The sequence below is a fragment of the Perca flavescens genome, chromosome 21 (assembly GCF_004354835.1).
Source record: "Perca flavescens isolate YP-PL-M2 chromosome 21, PFLA_1.0, whole genome shotgun sequence".
Classification (NCBI taxonomy): Eukaryota; Metazoa; Chordata; class Actinopteri; order Perciformes; family Percidae; genus Perca; species Perca flavescens.
In genome coordinates this window covers 4,610,225-4,636,411 of record NC_041351.1, presented here as the reverse complement: position 1 = coordinate 4,636,411, position 26,187 = coordinate 4,610,225, and the positions used below count along the sequence as shown (strand labels likewise).

Here is a 26,187-nt window from a genome sequence, read left to right as displayed (position 1 = left end):
CTGCATGGTATCAGCGCAATTTCCTTTTTGTCTCAAATCGTAGGCATCTCTCCTTGATCCGCTAGCTGCCTGTCCCCTGAACACACCGTGAAAAAGTCGGTCTCGGCAGACAACACAGGGGTCGTAAACGTCAAACAGACAACAGGCTGTGCACCAAAATACAACAAAAAACGTTCCAGCCAATCACTGACAAGATGGTTGGGGGAGGGGGTGGGGCTTAGTGACAGTTAGTCATGACAGTTACGGAAACATGGGGAGAGGGGCGAGCTTGCTCCGTTTTAAATTTTTTTATTTACTTGGAACGTCAACAGAAGTAACGTCATGTAGGAACGCACAGTGCACCTTTAACCGATCATGCACTTTTTTTTCAATGTTTTTGCCGCTTTTTTTACGTTTAACGCTTCTTTTCACTACCATGTACTGTATAAACACCACAAACACCAACTTATTACTAGTTTTACACTTATTTTTGGAATTCATGGTCAATAAACCTAATTTATAGGAAATTATACCTAATACTTGACTTAAAAAAACAAAAAGCAGCAATTATGAATTATTTAGACTAAAATTAAAGAAAAGATAATCACGGCCTGGTATACGGTATGTCAACGTTCAGTTGAGATACTGTTTTGAAACATTTCAATTTTTTTTTCAAGAACTTTTTTTTTTTTTTTTTTTTTTACGTCAAAAAAAGCGTAAAAACAAACCCTAAAATAGTTTCTTAAGAAAAGCCATGAAAAACCCCCCATCAAAAAAGTGTCAAAAACGTAAACAGACATGTCAAAGAAATGTCAAAAAATAAGTCTAATCGTTGAAACCCGTCAAAAATATCATAAGCGTAAAAAAACATTAAAAAGAATATTGAAAAATGCATCAAAAGCGCCAGCCATCATCTCAACTCGTGATTGGCCAGCAGCACATTCAAATGAAATCATTCAACAAGCGTTCTCCAACGGGGCAAGAGAACAATAACGTCATTTATGACCCGATGATGCCCAAAGCCCCAAACGGGCAAATTGGTTGTTATGTTTACAGTAGGGTTGCACGATATTAACAAAATGTGATATTGCAATATAGATATTAATTTCAATATTTTTAAACCTATGTAAAGTTACAAATGTTATGGGAAAACGCATCAAAATAGATTCATAACAAATAAAACAAGTTTTCTTACAACACAAGGTTTATTTCAACTGTGTCATATTGGACTGGTCCAACGTGAATAAATGAATGAATAAATAAATAAATAAATAAATAAATAAGGACCATGTGTACAGAACAGGACATGTTCTACTGGTTGGACAGTATAAAATATATAAATAAGGACCATGTCTACAGAACAGGACATGTTCTACTGGTTGGACAGTATAAAATATATAAATTTATATATTAATATAAATACGTATAATAATAATACGTGCACTAACATGTGCACGTGGCACGGTAACTGGCCAATGAAACATGATCATTATATCGTTTCAAGCTCTAAATCAAACAGAATTAAGCCACACAGCCAACGGACGGGACGCAGTGCTCCACTAAATAAACTATAATATTGCATACTTATTGTGACACTTTTGATATAATATTACGTAACGTGATATTCCGATAACGATATTGAGTCGATACATCATGCACCCCCTAGTTTACATGCCCAATGCGGCGGTTTATTTGCCCCGGGCCATCGGGCAACCCTTATTGTCATTTCAATCAGTACCAATAAAGTACCGAAGCTTGACAACCCTCGTAATCAAACGTTAAACGTTGTGACTGAAAGCCTTTTTTTAATCGCAGTTTCAAAGGATTTCAATCTATGTAAGGAAGGTTTCTTTCTCAGTAAGACACGTACATTTGCAAGCGGAGTAATCTGCGGTGGTTTATTTGATGTGTGGACACGTTACAGGTAGCGTGTGGTGTGTTAAAGTTGTTTTTGTACGCTTGCCCGTGTGTTACGAGTCATCTCGGTCCGCCATCGCTCCTCCAGTCTCTCTCTAAGAGGCCCAGCGGAGGTTATTATGTAAACAAAATCAGACTGTAAAAGGAAGTTTGAAGACTGGAATCAGATGCTGTATATGTCTAACTCACTTGATGGTAAAAGTATATTAACCAGTGTTTCCTCTGTTGATTTTGTTGTGGCGGCCCACCATGGCAAAATTTCTGACCCGTCCAGTTTAACTCCACATACTGTTGTGTTGATGGAGTTTATTGTCAAAACGGGGGGTTGTTGTTCGGACAGACCTGCCCCCACTGCTAAAAAAAAAAAATCCTAAAAGGAAACACTGTTAACCCTTGTGTTGTCTTTCCGTTGCCCAGGCAACTTTTTGATCGTCTTTTTCCCGATGTTTTTGTCACTTTTTCTAACATTTTTGTAGGGCTGCTCCCTCTTAGTCGATTAGTCGACTAATCGGTCGTTTTGGTCTTAGTCAACTTAGATTTCTTTAGTCCATTAGTCTTATTAATTAGCTTTTTTTCATGCTGAATGACTTGTTTCCAAGAAACGTACGAGCACATCTCTGGTAAACACAAGAATTAAAGTGGTGCTTTTGCAGGACTCTTTTGCGGAAAAACTCAGATTTACAGATCTGTCGAATAAATCAACTAATCGATTAGTCGAAACAATTGAATGAGTGTTAGTCGACTATACTTCAATCGAGCACGGCCCTACATTTTTCATTGATTTACATGGTTATAAATTATTTTTCTCTCCAAATGCTATATTTAATGAAAGTAGTGAACTGATCAATTATTTGACTTGTGAAAAGTAAAAATTTTTTGACAATTTGGTAGAAAGAAAACCCAAATTTCTGATATGGAAACTTTTTGAAAATGGGTCAAATTAGACCCGAGGACAGCAGGATGTTTAACGGCACGCTCTGGGACAGGGCCTGACGAAACGGGATATTAAACCCCCCCCCCTATCATGTGTGACTATGTCCATTGCCATGAACCCGTTAAAATTAACAGATAATAAAGGTAACCTTCATACAAAAGAACTGCGTTTGTCCTGATTTCTTAAACAATGTTGTGAACTGTCATGAAAATACAAATTAATCTCGCGAGATCTCGTCACACCTCCAGCTTCATTTTATTTCTATGAAAACTGTACATTGATTTTTGTTTTACAATAATGGGATGTTAAGGTCTTCTATAGAAATGCAAAACTGAAAAAGCAGGTTACTGGAGGAACTCACTGTCACCATTTTAGTGTCTTTAATAAAAATCTGCCACATATATTTTTTGGTTGCTACACATCTTTGATTTACTTTTCTGAATTCCAAATATGTATAATAATGTATCTATAAATGTCTTTCTCAGGCTGTGCAATTAATTGATCGCGATTTCAGCTCCAAAAGCTCAAAAACGACGTAATCGAGAAAAACGTATTAATTATTTTGCACATTACGCTTTGCAAGTAAACTCTTATTTTGTCTTGCGTTCTGAATGACATACACACTTTCTAAACTCACTCGGCCAACATTTGAATATATTTTTATATTATTTATTTTAAGGGGAATTCGGGACATTTCAAAAGGTTAAGGTGTTTTTCACTGTTGATTTGTTTAACTGTATCACTGTTTTTTTTTTTTTTTTTTTTCAATAAATGCAACATCTTTCCAAAAGTCAATGAATAATCTTGTTAAATAATCACAATTTCAATACTGACCAAAAAAATTGTGAAAATTTTTTTTTCCATAAATTGAGCAGCCTCATGTCTTTCAACATGCAGGAAAACCCCCAAATGCCAGAACAGTTTCCTGTCTTTGCGAGCTGAGGTGTAGACAGAAGCCATTACAAAAAGCTCTGACATCCTGCACATTAAAAACCACAAAACACAGGAAGCTGAAGTTTTTACACTTAGTAGTTGGTTTGTTAGAGGCAAATGCATATAAAAAAAACGTACTTTACTATCACATTCTTTCCAAAATAAATAGGAATTTGAATGGGTTTTTGCAGAAAATACAGGACTCTTGTTGGGTATTTTGTGTCTGTATCATTATCGCTGTCATACGCACACCTTTGCGAACATGTCAGAGCTTTTTGTGACCCCTCCGAGAGCTTGTTTGTGTGTTTTAGAAGCGTTGCCTATCTTTCATGCTGCACCAGCTTCCTGATTCAAGGCCTGTCTCTGCCTGTCTGTCTGGCAGCCACCTTTCCTGCCACTAAATGGAGGAGGAAATCCCTTAAGAGCGTTTTCACTAACTATCTGAGGAAGAGCAGGAAACTGGGCCGTGCTGCCTCCCTTTACCAACATTACCGCCAACGTCAGGGCAGTCCCTTTGCATTCAGTTTTATCGCTGCGTGTTTATGGCAGTAGACCCACAGAGTAAGTAGGAAAATACCAGCACTTCCACTCAACCCTATTTTCCTATGTTCTTTCTGTTTAAGTGACTGATGGACTTGGTCCAGTATTAAGTGAGATCGCTGCAGTCGGCAGCGGCGAAACAAGCTACAATGTAAGTTAACAGGGCAATTGTGCAGCTTGTATTTACCTGCACGAAAGTGCTTGTTTTGTCGTTGACAGGCTCAGATTAATTAATGTGTGTTAACATTATGGAAAGGGTTTCTAAGGAGGTCAACCTCCCTGTTAAAGAGTAAGATCCTATTTTTAACATGCAAACATCCGCAAAATTGCGTTCGCTAAACCCACCAGGGTAGGGCTGGGTACCGAGTGCGATACTTTTTAGGCACCGACCAAATTGCCTCTGAAGTATCAAGTATTGAATTATACCAAATTTAAATACCAGAGTAAATCTCATCAGCGTCAGTGAGCCAATCAGCATGCTTCTACCAAGATCTAATAATGTCTGTGATTGGCTGTCTAACGTTACAAAAAGACAGGGCTCACGTAGCAGGGGCTGAAAAATAAATAAAAATATTTGTGCCGTAATGTGTAATGTTGAAATTTATTCTTGTTTCATGAAATTGTTATCGAAAAAAAAAGTATAGTTTAGGAACCAGTATCGAATTCACGGTACTGGTATCCAAAATGTTTGAAAGATACCCAGCCCTACTGACTGATTATTGGTTTGTTTAGATATGCCAAATCGTAATTATATAAGTGATTATTGGTCGGACTATACATTTTTATTATTATTTCAACTGTTGGCTGTTGGCACTTGACCCTAAACACGTTCATAGTAACAAGAATGACAAGGGGGGACAGATAGATTTATGACAATAAAGAGTCGTTGTTTACTTCATTCAATTCAATTCAATTTTATTTATAGTATCAAATCATAACAAAAGTTATCTCGAGACACTTTACAGATAGAGTAGGTCTAGACCACACTCTATAAATTCCAAAAGCCCAACAATTACAGTAATTCCCTCAAGAGCAAGCATTAGCAGTGGCTATTGCGACAGTGGCAAGAAAAAACTCCCTTTTAGGAAGAAACCTCGGCAGACCCAGACTCTTGGTAGGCGGTGTCTGACGGGCCGGTTGGGGGCGTGATGAACAGTGGTGATAACAGTCACATTAGAAGTCACATTGACTTTGAAGGTTATCGTGGAAGTTCATGTCATAGCAGGGCACATCGTGTCATACTGAGTATTGCAGTCTCCTATACCGGATCCTGACTACTCTGTGCGTATGAACATCACAGCAGGGCGTAGCGGGATGTAACGTGGCGCTGCAGAGCACGGGGAGGCTGCGGATGCAGCAGGACGCAGCAGGATGCAGCCGGGAATGCAGAGAATCGCAGAGCATAGCTCTGCGAAGAAGAAATATAAGGACTCCGGGAGTAAACTCCCCAGAGCTAGATTAGTAACAAGCATTTCTGGGACAGGATGCATACAAAAGTAACAAGTAGAGATGAGAGAGCAGCTCAGTGTGTCTTAGGGAGGAACAGCCTCCCCGGCAGTCTAGAATTGTAATAGCATAACTTAAGAGAGGCAGGTTAAAGAGAGGTGCCTGGTCGGGCTAGAACTCCCCAACCGGTCGGGCTGTACTGGACCGCCTCCCTCTACTCTCGCTCGATTATTAATTATACAGTATAGAAAGAAAAAAACTGATGACTACGAGGAGAAGCAGTGGGCGGGTTAGGTGGACGCTTCAACTCCTCGTCCCCTAACTATAAGCTTTATCAAAGAGGAGGGTTTTCAGTTTACTCCTAAATGTGGTAACGGTGTCTGCCTCTCGAACCCCGACTGGGAGCTGGTTCCACAATACTGGAGCCTGATAGCTGAAGGCCCTGGCCCCCAGTCTACTTCCAGAGACTCTAGGAACCATAAGTAGCCCCGATTCTGGGAGCGCAGTGCTCTAGTGGGACAATAAGGTACTATGAGCTCTTCTAAGTATGATGGTGCTTGACCATTTAGAGCTTTGTAAGTCAGGAGGAGGATTTTAAATTCAATCCTATATTTCACTGGAAGCCAATGCAGAGAAGCTAATACAGGAGAAATATGATCTCTTCTCTTAGTTCTCGTCAGAACACGTGCTGCAGCATTCTGGATCAGTTGGAGAGTCTTAATGGACTTATTTGGGCAACCTGATAATAAGGAATTGCAGTAATCTAGTCTAGAAGTAACGAATGCATGGACTAGTTTTTCAGCATCGTTTTGAGACAGGATATTCCTAATTTTGGCAATGTTACGAAGATGGAAAAAGGCTATTCTTGAGGTTTGTTTTAAGTGGGCGTTGAAGGATATATCCTGATCAAAAATAACTCCTAGATTTCTGACAGTAGTGCTGGAGGCCAGGGTAATACCATCCAGAGTAACTATATCTTTCGAAAACGGTTCGGCGGTGCGTTGGTCCTATCACAATAACTTCAGTTTTGTCTGAGTTTAACATCAGGAAATTGTGGGTCATCCAGGATTTTATATCCTCAATACACGTTTGAAGTCTTGCTAACTGACCACTTTCATCTGGCTTAATTGACAGATATAATTGGGTATCGTCTGCGTAACAGTGATAGTTAATCGAGTGTTTCCTAATAATATTACCTAGAGGAAGCATATATAAGGAAAATAGAATTGGTCCAAGCACTGAGCCTTGAGGAACGCCATGGCTAACTTTAGCGTGCTTGGAGGGTTTATCATTAACATTAACAAACTGGGATCGTTCAGAGAAATAGGACTTAAACCAGCTTAGTGCGATTCCTTTAATGCCAACTAAGTGTTCCAGTCTCTGTAACAGGATAGTATGGTCAATAGTGTCAAATGCAGCACTAAGATCTAGTAGAACAAGAATGGAGACAGTCCTTTGTCTGCAGCAGTTAGAAGGTCGTTAGTAATTTTCACCAGTGCCGTCTCTGTGCTATGATTCTTTCTAAATCCTGATTGAAAATCATCAAATAGACTGTTGCTATGTAGAAAATCACATAACTGATTAGCAACCACCTTCTCAAGGATCTTGGATAGAAAGGGAAGGTTTGATATAGGTCTATAGTTTGCTAAGACCTCAGGATCTAGGGTGGGTTTTTTTCAGAAGAGGTTTTATCACAGCAATTTTAAATGACTGCGGTACATAACCTGTTAGTAAGGACATGTTGATCATATCTAATAATGAAGTGTTTACCACGGGTAACGCTTCTTTGAGTAGCCTCGTTGGGATGGGGTCTAAGAGACAGGTAGATGGCTTAGCTGAGGATATCTTTAACATTAATTGTTGAAGGTCTATAGGATAAAAGCAGTCCAAGTATATGTCGGGAGTCGCCGTTCTTTCTAGCGGTCCTGCATTTAAAGATGAACTGTTAGAAGTTAAGGGCAAAAGGTGTTGAATTTTATCTCTAATTGTTATAATTTTATCATTAAAGAAGCTCATGAAGTCATCACTACTCAGAGCTAGAGGAATAGATGGCTCAGTAGAGCTGTGGCTATCTGTCAGCCTGGCTACAGTGCTGAAAAGAAACCTTGGGTTGTTCTTGTTTTCTTCTATTAATGATGAGTAATAGTCTGATCTGGCCTTTCTTAGGGCCTTCCTATAGGTTTTCAGACTGTCTTGCCATTCCAAACGGGATTCCTCCACTTTGGTGGAGCGCCACTTACTTCGATGTTTCGTGAGATTTGTTTTAATTCTGAGTTTGGGAGTTATACCAAGGAGCTAATTTCCTTTGCTTTATCGTCTTCTTTTTTGAGAGGAGCGACAGAGTCTAAGGTCGTCCGTAGGGCAAGTCGTAGCACCGCCTACAAATGTATCAATTTGAGAGGGACTGAGGTTAACATAGAGGTCCTCTGTTATGTTAAGGCACGACATAGACTGGAATGATGTAGGAAAACTTTCCTTAAATTTAGCTATAGCACTGTCAGATAGGCATCTAGTGTAGAAGCTGCTATCTGGTTTAGTATGGTCAGGTAGCAAGAATTCAAAAGTAATTAAAAATGATCTGATAATACCAGATTCTGCGGAAATATTATTAAATCCTCAATTTCAATACCATATGCCAGCACAAGGTCGAGGGTGTGGTTAAAACAGTGCGTCGCCTTGTGCACACTCTGACTGAAACCGATTGAATCCAGTAATGAGTTGAAAGCAGTAGTAAGGCTATTGCTGTCAACGTCCACATGGATATTAAAATCACCAACAATAAGTACTTTGTCTGATTTAAGGACTACACATGATAAAAACTCTGAGAATTCAGATAAAAATTCAGAATACGGACCTGGAGCTCGGTAGACAACAACAAATATAATTGGCTGTACTGATTTCCGTGTTGGATGTTGAAGATTAAGAACAAGGCTTTCAAAAGAGTTATAATTTAGTTTGGGTTTAGGGTTAATTAACAGGCTTGAATCAAATATGGCTGCAACTCCCCTCCTCGGCCTGAGCCTCTAGGAATTTGAGTATTAATATGACTGGGAGGGTGGCTTCATTTAGACTAACATATTCTTCATGGCCCAGCCAGGTTTCAGTAAGACAGAATAGATCAATTTGATTATCAGATATCAATTCATTTACAGTACTGCTTTAGAAGACAAAGATCTGATATTTAGTAATCCACATCTAATTTTCCTATCCTTTTCTATCATTGCTGTGGTAGTTTTAATTCCAATTAGGTTGTTAAGTGTTGCCTCTCTATTCACCACTTTGTGTGGTCTGTTGTTGATAATTACTGGAATAGTACTAGTACCACATGTTACTGGAGTAATACTAGTACTACATGTTATCCTACAGAAAACATTTTCAGATCCATCCACTTGTATAGTCCTATCAGGATCAATACCTGGGGACATGAATCTGTGATATTTTCAACATAATGTCAATACTTGCCTTCTGTTAGTGTGGTCGTTATGTTGTCAGATAGCAGCCTGGCTCCGTGTCGGTTTGGGTGGAGACCATCACGCTTCAGCAGGTTGGGCATCTCCCAGAACAAGTTGAAGTTGTCGACATAGGGAAGGCCCAGGGAAGTGCAGAGTGGTTCCAGCCAGGTGTGGAGCCAGAACAGTCTGGACCATCTCTCCCGCACCCTTCCTGTAGGTAGGTAGAGGCCCAGAGATGACAATCCGCTTACCTGTGCCCATCAGGGTGGTGATGAGAGTGGTGAAGTCTTCCTGGAGTGCTATCGACCGTCTCTCTCTGATGTTGTTTGTGCCCACATGCACGATGATGTTGTCGACCTTGGAGTGGCGGGCGAGGATGCCGGGAAGTTTGTGCTGGATGTCACGGACCTTGGCACCGGGGAAGCAGTAGACCTTGGAGGGACCGCTGGGTAAAGGGGGAATGTGGAGATCCCTTACCATGGAGCTTCCGATGACCAGCGTGGAGATTGATGAGTCCGAGGGGGGGAGAGTCCGCCCTCAATGGGCGCGTCGACTGTGTGGATGGACCAGGATGAGCTGCGTGGGGACGTGGCAGAGAAGGGAACTCCTCGTCGTTCGTCAGAATGCTGTAGCGGTTTTCTAGTCGTAGGGGTTGGGCTGGGGCTGAGCGTTGTCCTGACCGCCTGCTCTGGTGCTTGCTTACACGCCATGGCTCAGGCTGGTGTGGAGTGGAGCTGGTCAGCAGAGCTGGCTGGGTCCTCGGCAGAAGCCGAGGAGAGACAGCAGGGACAGAGGTTGTATTAGTGTGTGGTGGGGTGAGAGTATTGCAGGGCACAGTGGAATCAAAACATCCATCAGTGTGTGTGTGGGGGGAACTTCCAATGATAATGGAGTCGAGGAACTCTTCACTTGCCTTGATCTGGAGGAGAGTCGATATTCTGGCTTCAAGTTCCACTATCTTCTGGCTGAAAAGGTGGCACGAGTCGCAGCCAGGTGAACAGCTGAGGGGGGGGCATCGTGTAGCTTGCTAGTTTAGCTAGTAGCAACGTTGATGGAGGCCTTCTCCTAAAACCTAAAAACCTTCACAAGTCGAAATACAATGCAAGTGCTCCTGCTTGTGTTTAGCAAGCAGTGGATAGCTGTGTATTTGTGTTATTACATTACCATCTTTTGGTATAACCAAAAGATGTATCCTGGGATTCATTCACAACTTTAACAATAACATATCTTTTTTTAAATTTGACTGAAAGAGATAATTATATTGTTAATTGCAATCATTTCTGAGAAAATTAATTGTGTAGCAAAATTTGGAATTTTTACCGCTCTAGCTTTTATTCATGATTAGAGATTATCTCTCCATCATCCGCTCTCTATCGTTCAGTCTGTTTATCAGTCACTTCAACATAACCGGAAGACAAACGACAAACACACACACACACACACACACACACACACACACACACACACACACAGACAGAAAGACAAGAGACATACACACACAAACAGACAGACAGACGGAGACATACACACACACACACACACACACACACACACAGACAGACAGACAAACAGACAGACAGACAGAGACATACACACACACACACACACATAAACACACACAAACACACACAGACAGACAAACAGACAGACAGACAGACAAACAGACAGACAGACAGAGACATACACACACACGCACACACACACATAAACACACACACACACACACACAGACAGACAACAGACAGACAAACAGAGACATACACAGACAGACAGACAGACAGACAGACAGAGAGAGAGAGAGAGACACACACACAGACAGAGACACACACACATAGATAGACACACACAGACACACACACACACACACACAGAGCAGTGCTAAGATAAAGAGGGTTGGGCTTGTTTCTCAACCCACTCGGCTTTCAGACTTCCAGCTTCATTAATGGCATCCCAGGTCACCGAGCGGCCTCGAAGGTTACTGGCGATCCCCTCATCGCTCGCCACCATGATCCTGTACCTGCTCGTCCACGTTCTTATCCTCGGTATGTATCCCACACTTCACTTTGCCCGTGTGCTTTAGGTTATTGGTGTTTTACCCTCTTAGGATTTCCTGTTTCTTTTGGGTGTTTGCTGCATGTTTTCCATGAGTGTCCATTGTTTCCCCTGTGTGTGGGACTGATGAAGGAAAAGAAGGTAGGAGAGGAAGAGGGGGGGCATTTTAGTTTTCATTTTAGTAGCAGCAAAGGAAAGGCTGGTGTTAAGGGTTAGGGTTTTTTTATGTGCCAGAATTGTTTGTGTAATGTTACAAAGTTTGGTTGACTCTGTGTCCACAGCAGGAGGTAATGTTGACTCACAAACAGCCAACAGGACGGAGGAAGAGCTGAGCAAAGTAGAGGGGAACCAAACACTCAGAGAGTCCCCCGCTAACAACAGTAAGACGTTTTCATTTATTACGAGTAGGGCTGCAACTAGGGCTGGGCAATATATCGATATCGTGATATGAGACTAGATATCGTCTAAGATTTTGGCTATCGTAATATCGTGATATGACATAAGTGGTGTCTTTTCCTGGTTTTAATGGCTGCATTACAGCAAAGTGTGTCATTTTCTGAACTTACCAGACTGTTCTATTATTTGCCTTTTCCCCACTTAGACATATCTACAACAGTGATGATTATTCACCTTAAATCTAAGTGTGAAGATATTTTGTTAGAGCACCAATTGTCAACCCTAGAATAGCGCCGCAATATCGATATCGAGGTTTTGGTCAAGAATATCGTGATATCTGATTTTCTCCGTATCGCCCAGCCCTAGCTGCAACTAATGATTATTTTCATTGTCAATTATTATGACAGGGTTTTCCCTGCCACTGTAAGGTTTAGGTGTAGCACCGGAGCCGTTTTGGTCAGCACCTTAACAAATGAATGTAACTACAATACTTTTCTCAGATCTAACGATTGTAGATGGACTTCTTTAGCAAGTTTTGTCTTTAAAGCTTTTTGAGTTAATTACTTATTACCTGCTCTAGCTTTTCCAACGTTTTAGACACAGATATGGAGATAATAATGGCCCACAATGATGTGAAAAAGAGTCGCAAAACCACCACAAAGGGACACAACACGACTACAAAGAGACGCAAAAACCCACAAAGAAACACAAAACTTATAGGGAAATTGCTTGTTTTTGTTGTAAACATAACATTTTCTTAAAGGAATGACGCTTTAACCTCTCGCAAAATACGCACACCTAGGCCGAAGCTAGCTAGTCTATCTGTCCAATCTGAGTTTTCTGTTGCACGACTAAAACAACTTTTGAACGTACACATGTTCCACCAAAACAAGTTCCTTCCCGAGGCTATTTTGCCGAGTCACCGTGGCTCTGTCCGGCACTTAGCACCGCCCACGACGATTGTGATTGGTTCAAAGAAATGCCAACAAACCAGAGCACGTTTTTCTCCCATCCTGGAATGCTGTGTGGACTAGCAAGACCATCCTCCACAGCGCTGTGGAGGATGGTCTGGCAAAGCAAGACTACAACTACATTTAAACCAGGGTTTCTGCAGGTTCCACTAAGTCAGATATAAGACTTTTTAAGACCATTATGAATGAAATTTAAGACCTCTATTACAACATCAACTAAGCCCTAAAATCTGACTTAATCAAGCCAAGTACATCACTAAACTTTCACTTCCCCGTAGCTGAAGAACAACAAACATTTCATGTTTGTGGAACAATCTGAAAGAGGCTCGCGCCAAAACACGAAAATTTATCGGCTGCAGTATAAGTTGCATGTTGGTCTCATTTGTAGTCATAACCGCGAAATTATATTTGAACTATTGAAAGAAAGAACTACAACACGGAATTAAAACATTTAAAAAAAAAGAGCATTTAGAGGTAGCATTACATGGACGTAGGAAAACAAATACATGTTAAAAATTATTTAAGACCTAGAACACAATATTTGAGCGAATTTAAGACTTTTTAAGGCCTAACATTTAGATTTTTAAATTTTATACTTTTTTTCTGGATATGTGAACCACGTACAGTATGCGATTTTGACCTGGCAGCTGTGTGAATAAGAGGATGCATTCATTTTCATTATTCATTCACCAAAACGTGGAGAGTATTGCTTAAATAAAATGCATGTTTTTTTTGCCTACAGGTGCAATAAAACCGGACAACGTGACATCCAGTTTGTACAAAGATGAAAAAAGTGTAATTGAGGATGAACTTCAAAACAACCAAACGTCTAACGTTATCAGAGAGGATGATGGTGAGTGTTTCTACGTATTCTGCATATCAGTGCCTTTAAAGTTCCTGTACTTACACAGCTGAAAACATGTGATAAGGAATCTAGTTTGACTTTAAGGTAGAAGCCAAGATAAAGAGAAACATGCACTACTGGGCTACTTAGCAAGCTCATAACTTTATTTAATCAGAGTAAATCTAAGAACCTGTACACTGAATAAAGACGTATATCACAGGGAATCTATGATTTTGTCCAAGACACTGGATCATAATAAATTAGCCTTGGGTGCTGTTTGATATTTGTGTGTCCCTGTTAGTTCATGTGTGTCAGAAGCAATTTTTTTTTTTTTACTTTGCAGAGAATTTTCAGGACCAGGAAAATGAGGTTGCAGGCCAACTTTGCAAAGTGGACAAGCTGGAAGAGTACAGCCACCTCATTTGTGGTGAAATATTTCACTCTGAAATGTTGTCAATCAGCACAGAAAACTGGTGTGTGCTGGGTGATGTAATCAGGTAAAGCATACCAAGTATCTACAGAGTTAAGGGTTTGTTTCCTCTTTTTAAACTTACTTTTTTATACTGTTTTTCTTCATTTCTTCTTCTGATTAATTCTTGGTTGAGCACACTTTAAATGTCCTAAGGTAATGCTTTAAAAAGGGCTACATAAATTAAGTTTATAGCCTATTTCAGTGTTTTTCAACCTTTTTTGAGCCACGGCACATTTTTTACATTAAAAAAATCCCGTGGCACACCAGCAACCAAAAATGTTAAAAAATAACACATTGTAGCCTAATACAGTATATATAATGGAAATGTAGTCTCTCTGGGCCTGTGTAGATGAACACAAAGCTGATATCCTGGCAGGAACTGAAGAAAGGCACACACAAAGCTCTTCCTCAACCGCTCTCAGTCGCTCTCTTTTTTTTTTAGTTTTTATAGCAGTCATGCTTGAGAAGCTCAGCTCACAAAGGTATGTTGTGGAAAGTTTGCCAGAATGGGGAACTCCTTGGCAGCAGTCAACCAAAACCTGTCCAAAGGTAGATCAGCGCAGCTTAGCTTTAAACCACGATCTTGTCTCAGTTCAGTTAGTCCCTCCTGCTCCTGCAAAGTCCTTTCCAAAAACTGCTGCTGAGCTATAGAGGTGCACCTTTAAATGGACTCCATTTATTTTATATGTGCTTGTGAGCAGGTTTTCATTTCGGCCTTGCATTCGTATGTTCAGTTCATTCAGATGCTGAAATATATTTGCCATGTATGCCACCCCCCCCCCCCACCACCGAAACTGACACTTCACTGCAACACAAACAAATATATTATTCATTCAGGCCTTGAGTTTGACACATCTAACTATATGAGAAACAGTGGTGGAAAGCAGCGATACCACAGTGCAGTAACACTAACATTTTAAATAAAAGTACTAAAGTATTACCATCAAAACCTACAATAGAATAGCCCATTTCCGAATGTGTATTATATTATTGTTATGATTATTGATGTATTAATGGTACAACAATTTAATATTGCAGCTGGTAAATGTGGGGTTAATCTTTTAGGTAAATAATATTAATGTAGCCTATTTGTTGATTGTAGTATTATTAATTTGAACTGGAAAATAACTAAAGGAAATACATGCAATGGAGTAGAAGTATGAAGCAGCATAAAAGGAACCCCAAAAAGCACAATACTTTACTAAATGTAGCCTACAAGGAAGTCTCACAAGCAACTAGCAGCCCGTCTAATTCACAAATCACACACATCAACAGGTGACTGCCTGACTAATAAATGCTAAATTAGAGAAGCTCGAATTTTCAAAGCCATACAGCTTGGTCCTAGCTACTACTTGTAAATTAATCATATAAACAGCAGCAGAAACACAGCAGAGTCAGTGTCCAAGAAAACAAGATGTAGTTCATAATACAAGCCCCATAACATCAACAAGAACACAGCAAGAAGTTATGTTAAATAAGTGTTAAGGTTCTACACAGACAGCCACGGCGGGAAATTAAACTATCAGGCTAGAAAACAGCCAGAAAGCAGACAAAAGTTGTATTTAACTCACGTTTTTTGACGCCGAATCCCATTGTTGAATTCTGTCATCAAGATGAGGCAGTCAATATCCATATTACACTGTTTGTTGACTCTCTTCTTCCCTCCATTTTCGCTGCATCTTAGCTAGTTAACGTTAGCTAGCTAACGTTAGCAACACTGTAAAACGAGCTAACTCTCCGGTTGTTTCAAACTTTATCCTGCTAGCTAACTTTCTCATCTTTGTTGTGAGGCCAAAGTACAACTGGTTTGCTTCGCAGTTTACTTCACATTTTCATCTTCCAGAGGTCTGCCCGTTCACAGTTTAACAGCGACAGCTCGTTATATTGTTTTATCAACTTCACGTTTGACTTCAGTTGACTGACATGACTCCCTTGATTTTAAGAGTGCAATACCCGTTTTGACCACACAGACTAACGTTGACCAGCCGCTACAACACGGGGGGGCGCTGTTTCAACCCTTTTAGGATTTAAATAAAAGTGTGTGTGTGTGTGTGTGTGTGTGTGTGTGTGTGTGTGTGTGTGTGTGTGTGTGTGTGTGTGTGTGTGTGTGTGTGTGTGTGTGTGTGTGTGTCTGTGTGTGTGTGTGTGTGTGTGTGTGTGTGTGTGTGTGTGTGTGTGTGTGTGTGTGTGTGTTGGGAGGCTGCCACAACAAAACAACAACAATAATGATCATAATAATCACAACAATATAAGCTTTATTTTATTTTTTAAACAAAGTTTACAAGATATTTACTGGAATATAATAAGAAAACACAATAGTAGCCGACTGAAACAACAACAACACATTGGCTACAAATGCCCCTTTTACTCCTGTTTGAGTAATGTTTACAGTGCCCACCTTTTTTTTGGAAATTACTAAGCCAAATCAAAAATGAAATGAACATTTGCGACCAGTTTTTCAAGAAGGAAGCAATGGGGTTGAGACTGAAAGCGACAGACAGAGTAGCGATGGACCAAGTAATTGATAGTGCTTTCATTACAATTTGTCAGCACACTGAGCGTGTGCCTCTGCAGAGTAACTGCAGGTCGTAATGTGACTGATGGTCTCTTCCTTTGGCCCACCCTTTCACAGCCTCAATCATTTCTGCTCTGTTTATGTTCAAACAGGAAATAGTTTGACCACAACAGTCTCGGTTTAAGTCACAGATACAGGTGCCACACTTTCGAGTGCTTCATCTTCCAACTGAAGAGTTTCTTTTCAGAAATGATGTATCCAGTTACACAAAATCAGTGTCTTCTTTTAATATTTAATTGTATGTGCTACATGAAGCTTTGATTCTCTAACCAGGTTCATATGTTTGTGTTTTTTTTTTACTTTATACTTTTAAGTCATCCCTGGTGGTCTAGTGCTTAGGATTCTGCGCACTTACAGGGTTCGATTCCCAGTCAGGGAACTTTTTTTTGGAGTGTGGACTTTTAGTCTCGCATTGCCAAACCTTCCTCCACAGCGCTGTAGAGGAGGGTCTGGCTAGTCCACACAGCATCCCGGGATGGGAGAAAAACGTGCTCTGGTTTATTGGCATTTCTTTAAACCAATCACAATCTACTTCGGACGGAGCCACAGTGCCTCTGCAAAATAGCCTCTGGAAGGAACCTGTTTTGGTGGAACGTGTACGTTCAAAACTTGTAAAAAATACATAGCGACTGTTTAAGGGCTGCCATTAATGTTTGTTAATTCATCTGACATTTATTTTCTGAATCATTCGATTAATTCATTTGGTTTGTAAAACACCAGATGGTTCATCATTAATATTGTTCTTCTCTCCATCTATTCCAGACCATACAACAACATGACGGTATGCCTTGAGATGCTGTCTAATCTGGTCGGCTGTTATTACCCAAATCCCACCATTCAGGACTTCTTCCTCTACATCCACTCTAACTACTTTGTCAACTGCTCAAAGGAGGAGGTTCCGCTTGAGGATGCACCTCAAGGGATGGTGATCGCCCTCACTCTCATCCCTGTCAGCCTCATCCCCTTACTGGTATATATGGTGGTTTGGAAAAGTAATGTCCAAGAGTGAGTGGTGTTACACCTGCAATAAGCCTCAGCTCACAGTACAGGTTTTTTAGATGTGAGAATATGCTTCAGACGTTGCTGTTTATATTGAATAATAATCCAGTCTGGTTGGAAATTAAAAGGAGGGTAAATTATGAATGACATACACCTAGGTGAATTCTGGGTGAACTAAATTTCAATTAAAAATGTAAACATTTTGCATTTTGTGATGATTTGCTGTAATTCCATATTGTACCAGAGGGTGTCAGTAGTGGGTTAACGAAAGACCGGAAACAGTTTAGTAGACATGCTAAAACGTGCTTTTCAGCTTTCTGAGTTGGATGAGAAGATTAATACCACACTCATTTTTGTCTGTTAAATATGAATCTAAAACACAGTCCTTCCCCGAAAAACGCTCCAATAGGTTGTTTTTCAAGCAGCAATTATCACTCATATTCATGTTTATAGTGGCGGCGCCCTCTAGTGGCTGTAGTAGTTACCGAATAATGGGAGCAAAGCAGTTAGTAATGTGATAAAGTATAAGTTGGGTCAAACAAACACAGGACTTTCACCCAGGAGACCGGGGGTTTGTGTCCCGTTCAAAAATAAAAGTTAAATGGCGATTTTATTTTTTACTTTACGAAACAAACTGATTTTAAAGCCATACGACAATGTTTTTCTAAACTTAACCAAGTCATTTTTGTGCCTAAACATAACCAAACTGTGACTGTTGCACGTTAACGATGTGTTTAAAACTGCGACTGTTACGTTCTCTGGTTTAGATATGAGGACGGAAAACGCTCCTGTGGGTCGTATTAGAGGGTAGGAATAAACGACCTATATCGTCGTATGGTTTGGAGGACATGGAATCTAAGCCCAGCAGTGGCTTAGCTAGCTTAGCAAAAAGTTATACAGCATATTAGCATACAGCTAGCCTGGCTCTATTGTAAAGGGAACCAAATAAGCCTATCGGCATGTCTAAAGCTCATTTATTAACCCGTTACGTCTTGTTCCTGTACAAAATCCAAAGAGGGGGGGGTCATGTGTGGGATTATTCAGGGAATCTCTGCACCCGGCCAAGAAATAGTCTGGCACACAACCCCCAGTACAGTAAACCCAAAACGCATCACTTCTACTCTTTGGAAAGAGACAAATACAAACTGTTGCCAGCGAGCTAGTCTATATCCACGACGTTCCACTTCAGGGATTGATAGAGTGGTGGATTTGTGAGGACTTTGGTTAACTGCTCCTCATATCTCTGCAGGGTAAATCCAGACAGCTAGCTAGACTATCTGTCCAATCGGAGTTTTCTGTTGCACGACTAAAACTACTTTTGAACTTACACGTTACCCCAAAACAAGTTCCTTCCCGAAACTATTTTCCAGAGGCAGCGTGGCTCCGTCCGGCGCTTAGCACCGCCCAAGACGACTGTGATTGGTTTAAAGAAATGCCAATAAACCAGAGCACGTTTTTCTCCCATCCTGGAATGCTGTGTGGACTAGCCAGACCCTCCTCCACAGTGCTGTGAAGGAAGGTCTGGTATAGCGAGACTACCACAGAGCTGAAAGATTTCCATTGTCTAAAATGATTGTAGGCTGAATCATCAATGTTGTTTACCGTTGGAACTACAGGGCTTCAGGATGTGAACACAGTCTAACGGTGTAACCTCGGACACAGTGTTACCAAACTTGGTATGCTGGAGTAGAGCAAAAACAGGAAGAAATCCATTAGTGTCCTGATACTTTCTAGACACACAATGTTCTCTATATATATCGGACACAGGCTAGCTGAATCACATCTCTGTCAAATCACCTTGCTTAATTACCTGTATCTGTACATTAACAATTGCTATTTTCAGTTAATAAAGTCTGGAATATGTTTGTAGTAATTGACGTTTGTATATTGAATATCATGTGTTTGTTTTATTGTTGGCAAATAGAATTATAGATTATTTAAAAAAAACATTTAAGTTTTTGTTTTCTGAATTGAATTAGATTTTATATATTGGGATTGTTTAAAAAAACTTGTTGAGATCTCTTAATAAGCTATTTGTTTTTTTTAACCAGAACTATACTTTAGGCTCCTATAATGCATTATGTGTTTATTCTTTATGCAAATAATTAAACTAAAACTTAATTAAATGCAAGCAAAGCTGCAAGAAGCTGCACTGTACAAGTGCATATAGGCTACACAAATGCAAATGAAAAAAAAGTGCCACAGTGTGAAAGAAAAGACATTACATTAATATCAAAAAGTTACACACTAAAGCTATAGCTGTTTGGGAGGTTTAGGTTAGAGATTAGATTACACATGTCAACGGGACTACTCACAATTATTGAAGTGCAGGCTAATCCAGTCATTCCCAAAGTGAAGTCCAGGGACCCTCAGGGGGCCTTCAGGGAGTTACAGGCATTGTTTTAATGTAACAAAGTAGGTGATTTTGACTTCTACCAAAGTCATTTTCTGGTAGTTCTTTAAACAAGACTTGCAGGGGGCAACGGTTGCAAGGGGTCCAAAGCCAAATGGGGAATCATTTATTTTCACTACAACTCCATTCATAAGTAACACAATGACAGGATGTATGACTAATTTAGTCATGAGTTTCATACACTTTCTGTAATAAGACATCTAAAAACAAAAATCCTATTAGATGGGGGGGACCCTGAACGAAATCTTATCAAAGGGGTGGTCTAATTTGTGTCAGTTCAGGGGTCTTTGATGTGAAAAGGTTTGGTAACCGCTGTGCTAATCTCCTGTGATAAAGGCCCTGTGATGTTGACAGCTCCTGATAGGTTGTAAAGGATGCTGAAGATAAGAATCATTAGCACAGAGTCTCACTAACACCATCCCTGCTCTGTATGCAATGGAGTGACACACACACACACACACACACACACACACACACACACACACACACACAGGCAGGTCAACTCAAAGTAAAACCACACATTTACACCTAGTCCAGTTCCTGTCAACCTAACGTGTATCCTGTGTGGAAAATGTAAACTGAGTGAAGTGATTCACAGTTGACCATCAACACACTGTTACCTTCATTAATACCTGTTTTCGTGTAATGATCTATGTGCTTTCTCATGGGGAACTTAACCAAAGCAACGTTGGCCAATAACGGCCAGAGTGAGTTAAAGAACTGATCACATATATAATGGGTTTAATGTCAGTTTGTTACTGTACCTGTGTTTGGGCTCAGTGCAAAGAAACAGGGCCAAAGTAGCCGTGAACTAATACATTTAAAACTATGTTCTGTTACACAGGCAACAGGGTTTGTTCTAGGTTTTGTGGAAGACTTTGGTGCACATATTTGACAGAGGATTTAAGGGTCATCCTTCAAGAAAATGTAGAGTTTTTTAACCAAAAAATGCAATTTTACATCTATTTGGACCATCATTATAACCATGTCTGTGTTTAAATGTTGGAAAAGCTAGAGCAGATAAATAAATAACAAAATCTTAAAGACAAAACTTGTTAAAGAAGCCCACTGGGGACCAACTACAATCATTAGATCCGAGAACAGTCATTCAGTTACTGTAACTTTGATGCTCACATTGATTTAACATTCATTGGGCTTAGATGGGGCCCAAAATGTCTTGAGTGCTAGTGTTAGGAAGAAACCGGGCAGGAGACAGAGGCTGTTAAAACAATGATGGCCTGTATTTCCTTTCTCATCAGTCATATAAGTGGCAACATGTTTGTTTAGAGCAGATCTCTGCAGCTTCTCAGGGATGATTTTCCCCGCAGAGAAAGAGCATTGTCTCTCTTATCTTGAAGCCTCTGTTGTTACAGCATGTCCTGCTGCTACACAGCTCAGCAGCATGTTTTCAAGCCATTACGGCCACATACACACACACCAAAACGATCTCCTGCCCCCCCCCAACATGCTACTTAATAATCCAGGCCTATAGGTGGCGTTGTTTCTGCTACAGAAGAGAGACGACCACCATTCAACTTGAAAAAAGTCCTATAACCATTCCAATGACTCCGAAGCTGTTCAGTTAAGGTAAATTAAGCTAAAAAAGCGGCATAGCTCCCCTTTAAAGGAGAGTTGAACACTATGTAACGTTTAGCTACAGCTGTAGTTCCAATGAGACAACCTGTAGGGGGACCGAAGTGGGAAAAGTTAGTGTTGCTTTAAATTGGGAAGCGATGATCGGATTTGAAACCAAACCCTCTAAACGATTTCAATAAAGAAACGATTCTACTGGAATCGTAATTTTTGAACCGATTCCAAGTAGGAATTGGTTCTCGATGAACAATCCTAGTCATAAATTGACTTTTTATCCAGTTTTAAGCCACCTTTTTTTCAAATCTTAGTGGGTTTAAACTCTGCATTTGAACGGGATGAAGAATTTTAGAAATCAGACGTCTGGATCTCAAGTTATCAGAGAAACGAGCGGAGGAAACGTTAGCGGCAGCTCAACAACGACCACCTGTGAGGGTCCTGACCCACAGGTTGGGAACCACGGGTCTAAATCTAAAATAGCATCACTTCATTGGAACCAGGGTTCAAACCGTGTTTACCAAAAGAACAAAAAAAAGTGATGTGTGTCCTCATCTGAGCTTTTAGTGGATGTGCAGCTAGACTGTGCAAAAGGAAACACTGCTACCTACTGGATCAAATTAGTTCACATTTATTTAAAATTAAAGCCAATTATAGTTGATATTATCATAACCTTTATTCAGGGAGGGCCATTGAGAGCAAACTCTCTTTTCCAATGACGCCCTGATTACAGCACAAATAAAAAAGAAATGAAAAAAACAATCAGTACAAATAAATAACATAATCATAAAAACAATCTGATCATAAAACAATACTAAATTACAACATGTAAAACATTAGTGAAGGAACAATCACAAAACTACAGTACATATAAAGATTAAAAAACTAATGAGAGCCACTGATATAGGCGAATAAGAGGGCTATTAAAAACAAGAGCAGTTCTTATGTAACACATTTTCAAGCATCATGCTGAACGTCTCTAATTTGAGAGAATCCTGAAGCCAGTTCCAGTTCCTGTTGTCCTCGGGTCAAATTTGACCTGTTTTTAAAGTTTCTATATCATCAATTTGGTTTTTTTTTAACCAAAGTGCCCAAATATAACATGAATAGTTCCAAAAAATTAAATGGTTTCAAAACAGTAACGATATACTGACTACACTTTGACATACAGTAAACCCGTCTGTGATTATCCACTCCACATACTCGGATCTTAAAGCTACATTGTGTAAGAATTTCTCCCATCTAGCGGTGCAATTGTATATGACAACCAACTGAATATTACTTTCTAGCCCTTCCATCTACGGTGGCCAAACCCGAAATTAGCTCTTAGTATCTCCATCGTTTTTCGCTTCCCTGGCGAGTAATCTCCACCTGGCATTCGTCACAGTGCCACTAGGTGTATGAGGGCAAAATGCGGAGGTATGTCCCTCTTTGGCTAATGTATTTTAAAGATGGAGGCGCTACATGGCGGTCGTCATTGGAGCGACTCGCTCGTATGTATTCTGAATGTTTCTGAATGGCAGATTCTACGCTTACAAGAACACTTTGATTAGTTGGTGGAAGTAATTCCACATGAATGAGCACATATTTGTGAAAGAACAAAGGGGGTGTTGCTGAGAATCAACTCAAAAAATTACACAATGTAGGTTTAACAATTAGTCCAAATAATTCATAATTTCCAGGGGGGTTTTGTAACTCAGAAATTGGGTATAATTTCATATAAATGAGGTTTGTCGACCATGATTTCCAACAAGAAGTGTAAAACTAGTGACAAGTTGGAATGAAGTTGGCTAAGAAGATGTAGGCCTAATGCAGAACTGGGAGATAAGCAGCTGAAACAGACGGAGGGTTAAAAGCACTCTCTCCTAATTTATAATTGACGCGTGACGTGATACGTCTAATGTGTGCGTCGGTGAGTGTCTGACGCGTTGTGTTAGTGAAATGTAGCAGCGAAGACAGATGGGTTAGAATCTTAACTATTAAAAGGACCCCACAAATAAATAATTTACTCTATAAAGAAGACACACACACAGTGTGCTTTTTAAAAGCCAGACAATGAGATGCAGTTGTGCCATCAGGGACTATTGTTAAGAGAGAGAGATAAGGTGACATCCAACAGAATTGGAGGATCTCCATCCATTGGATGTAAAGCAGCAGGAGGTGAGAGGGCTATAAAGGACACGTAGGTTCACAAAGACTGTTAGGGACGTCTGCTGCTTCAACGGGACAACAACCGGGACAGGACACGAGTGCTACAGACAACAGGCATTAACTCAGGTGAGTACGGCCGCAACGGAAGATATTTGAAACTATTTCTTCTCAAGAGACGGATTTGTGTGGGGGATTGTGAGTAATACTACCGAACACTTTATCCCCACAGGCACACAAGTTCACAATGATTCTGATGTCTGAGGGCATTTTTAGATATCTTCTTGAATTCTCCTTTTAAGGGTACTTGCATATAACAGATCCCTGTGTGTAGTTCAGAACAAAATCAGCTTCCTGAATAGTGACGCCCAAAATTGTTTCAGAGCAATGTCTAAAGAGATAATTTGGCCCTAAAGAGGAAATATTTCTCAAATCTCTTGTGAAAACAGACCTACGCTCAATTCTTTTGGTGCAAAAATGAGTTTACAAAAAGTCTTTGGTTCACAAAAGTAGCGTGATATATGAATAACATCGTAAATAAATGTCTAAAATTAAATTTTGTAATATTGTTAGAGTAGGATTGTTGTCAGACATCACTTGGACTCACCAATGGGTCTTTTGTCCTCTGAGGGTTAAGACAAATTCATCACTTTAAAAGTGGACAGTGTTAAATAAAAATCCCTTGAGATTGTCTAGAAAGGGATGAAAAGTGTCACTGAGAAGCAGTGGTGGAATGTAACTAAGTACATTTACTCCTACATGTACTTTACTTGAGTCTTTTCTTTTCAGGCCACTTTCTACTTCTACTCTGCTACATCTCAGAGAGAAATATTCTACTTTTTACTCCACTACATTCATCTGTTACAGCTTTAGTTACTAGTTACTTTAGTTACTCCGCTACATTCATCTGTTACAGCTTTAGTTACTAGTTACTTTAGTTACTCCGCTACATTCATCTGTTACAGCTTTAGTTACTAGTTACTTTAGTTACTCCGCTACATTCATCTGTTACAGCTTTAGTTACTAGTTACTTTAGTTACTCCGCTACATTCATCTGTTACAGCTTTAGTTACTGGTTACTTTAGTTACTCTGCTACATTCATCTGTTACAGCTTTAGTTACTAGTTACTTTAGTTACTCCGCTACATTCATCTGTTACAGCTTTAGTTACTAGTTACTTTAGTTACTCCGCTACATTCATCTGTTACAGCTTTAGTTACTAGTTACTTTATAAGTTAAGATGTTTGAACACATGAAGTCTATAAAATCTATTATCAATTATCGATTAATCTATGTTTCTCGATTAATCGTTTGGTCGATAAAATGTCATCCCAGTTTCTCAAAGTCCGTCTTCAAACGTCTTGTTTTGTCGGGTTTAATATGACGTTAAACAGAAAAGAGCAGGACGTCTCCATATTCAGTAGGATGAAAAACAGCATTTACTACCATTTTTGGCATGGAAAAATTACTTGAATGATTAATCGATTATTAAAATAGTCAGCCGAGTCATCGTTGCAACTCTAGCGGCGAGTCGTGTCACGATATCAGAGGCTGTTTGTTTTATTTTGTCCTCCTTTACTTGGGAACTTGAGATGTGCTACCGTTTCTTCACACTTTATACAACATATTACAAGATTATCATCACATTATTATTACAATAACATGTTCACTGCATTTTAATGTTGTAGCTGATGAAGGAGGAACACACTTTGATGTATTTTAGATACATTTAGTGCAGTAGAAAGAGAAAGTGTAAAGAAGCACTCCAAAATTGTAGGACTACTTGAGTAAATGTACTTTCTACCACTGTGTAAATATAAATCACAACTTTTCCTGTCAAACGACATCCGAATCGTCTTTGTGTACATTTCCAGTTCAATCACTCAGGAGCACGATGAGCGCTGCACAGATACTGTCATACTCGTTGAACAGGAAAACCACAGAAACACTTTGTTGGCGGAGTTGAGAAGGCTTAAAAAAAAAAGTATTTTTTTGTGTGAATTCTGTCTCGCGTTTGATTCCGTCTGAGGATGTGTGGGCTGATTAATAACAAGTATATATTATATTTCCTTAAAAAAAAACAACTCCAAACCCTGTGATCCAAATGTAACTTTAACTGCTTAGTGTTCCTGTACAATTTGAAAAAAAAAGCGTCTATTCAAGGCATAATTAAAGTAAATAGAAAGCTGTTCTTGGGCCACTTGGACTACATGCATGTCTCGGATGTTTCTTCTCCAATCGTCAGAAACAAGTGCTTTTGGTGTTGAGTAATACAAATTTGAATATTCTGGAATATCCTGAATATTTTTTTTTATAGAAAAGATGCCTGCAGATGGCTGTGACTTATAGCGTGAAAACACAATGGGGCTACAGCAAGGTGTCTTACCTAGTCCCAGTTGAAATGTGATAATATCTCATAAAATGGCAATTGTACAGCTGTTTTAACACAGTGCTTTTTCTTTTTTTTTTTTTTTAAACTGTGCAAGTACTTTGTTAAACAGCTGTCCGATGTATCCCTGACATCAGCAG

General features: G+C 39.8%; 2 protein-coding genes across 5 annotated transcripts in view; one reads left to right on the top strand and one right to left on the bottom strand.

The window, feature by feature from the left end:
- Window positions 1-15,921, bottom strand: part of ccr10 (chemokine (C-C motif) receptor 10) — a 32,617-nt gene extending 16,696 nt beyond the window's left edge. For 2 of the 4 annotated variants that reach the window (XM_028567356.1, XM_028567355.1), the window contains exon 1: window positions 15,508-15,921. Coding sequence is in view for 1 of the 4 variants with exons in the window: in XM_028567355.1 (XP_028423156.1) it covers window positions 15,508-15,529 (22 nt within the window). In the remaining 3 variants the exon portion in view is untranslated. Of the gene's footprint in view, window positions 1-11,009; window positions 11,377-14,199; window positions 14,476-15,507 lie in introns of those variants that run through there. The other 2 variants (XR_003691281.1, XR_003691282.1) reach the window with 2 other exon arrangements.
- Window positions 11,047-17,713, top strand: LOC114547862 (receptor activity-modifying protein 2). Its single transcript, XM_028567357.1, has 5 exons — window positions 11,047-11,243; window positions 11,535-11,633; window positions 13,363-13,473; window positions 13,808-13,961; window positions 17,274-17,713. The coding sequence occupies exons 1-5, from the start codon at window positions 11,144-11,146 to the stop codon at window positions 17,518-17,520; spliced, it is 711 nt and encodes a 236-aa protein (XP_028423158.1). The 5' UTR covers window positions 11,047-11,143; the 3' UTR covers window positions 17,521-17,713.
- The last annotated feature ends 8,474 nt before the right edge of the window (window positions 17,714-26,187 follow it).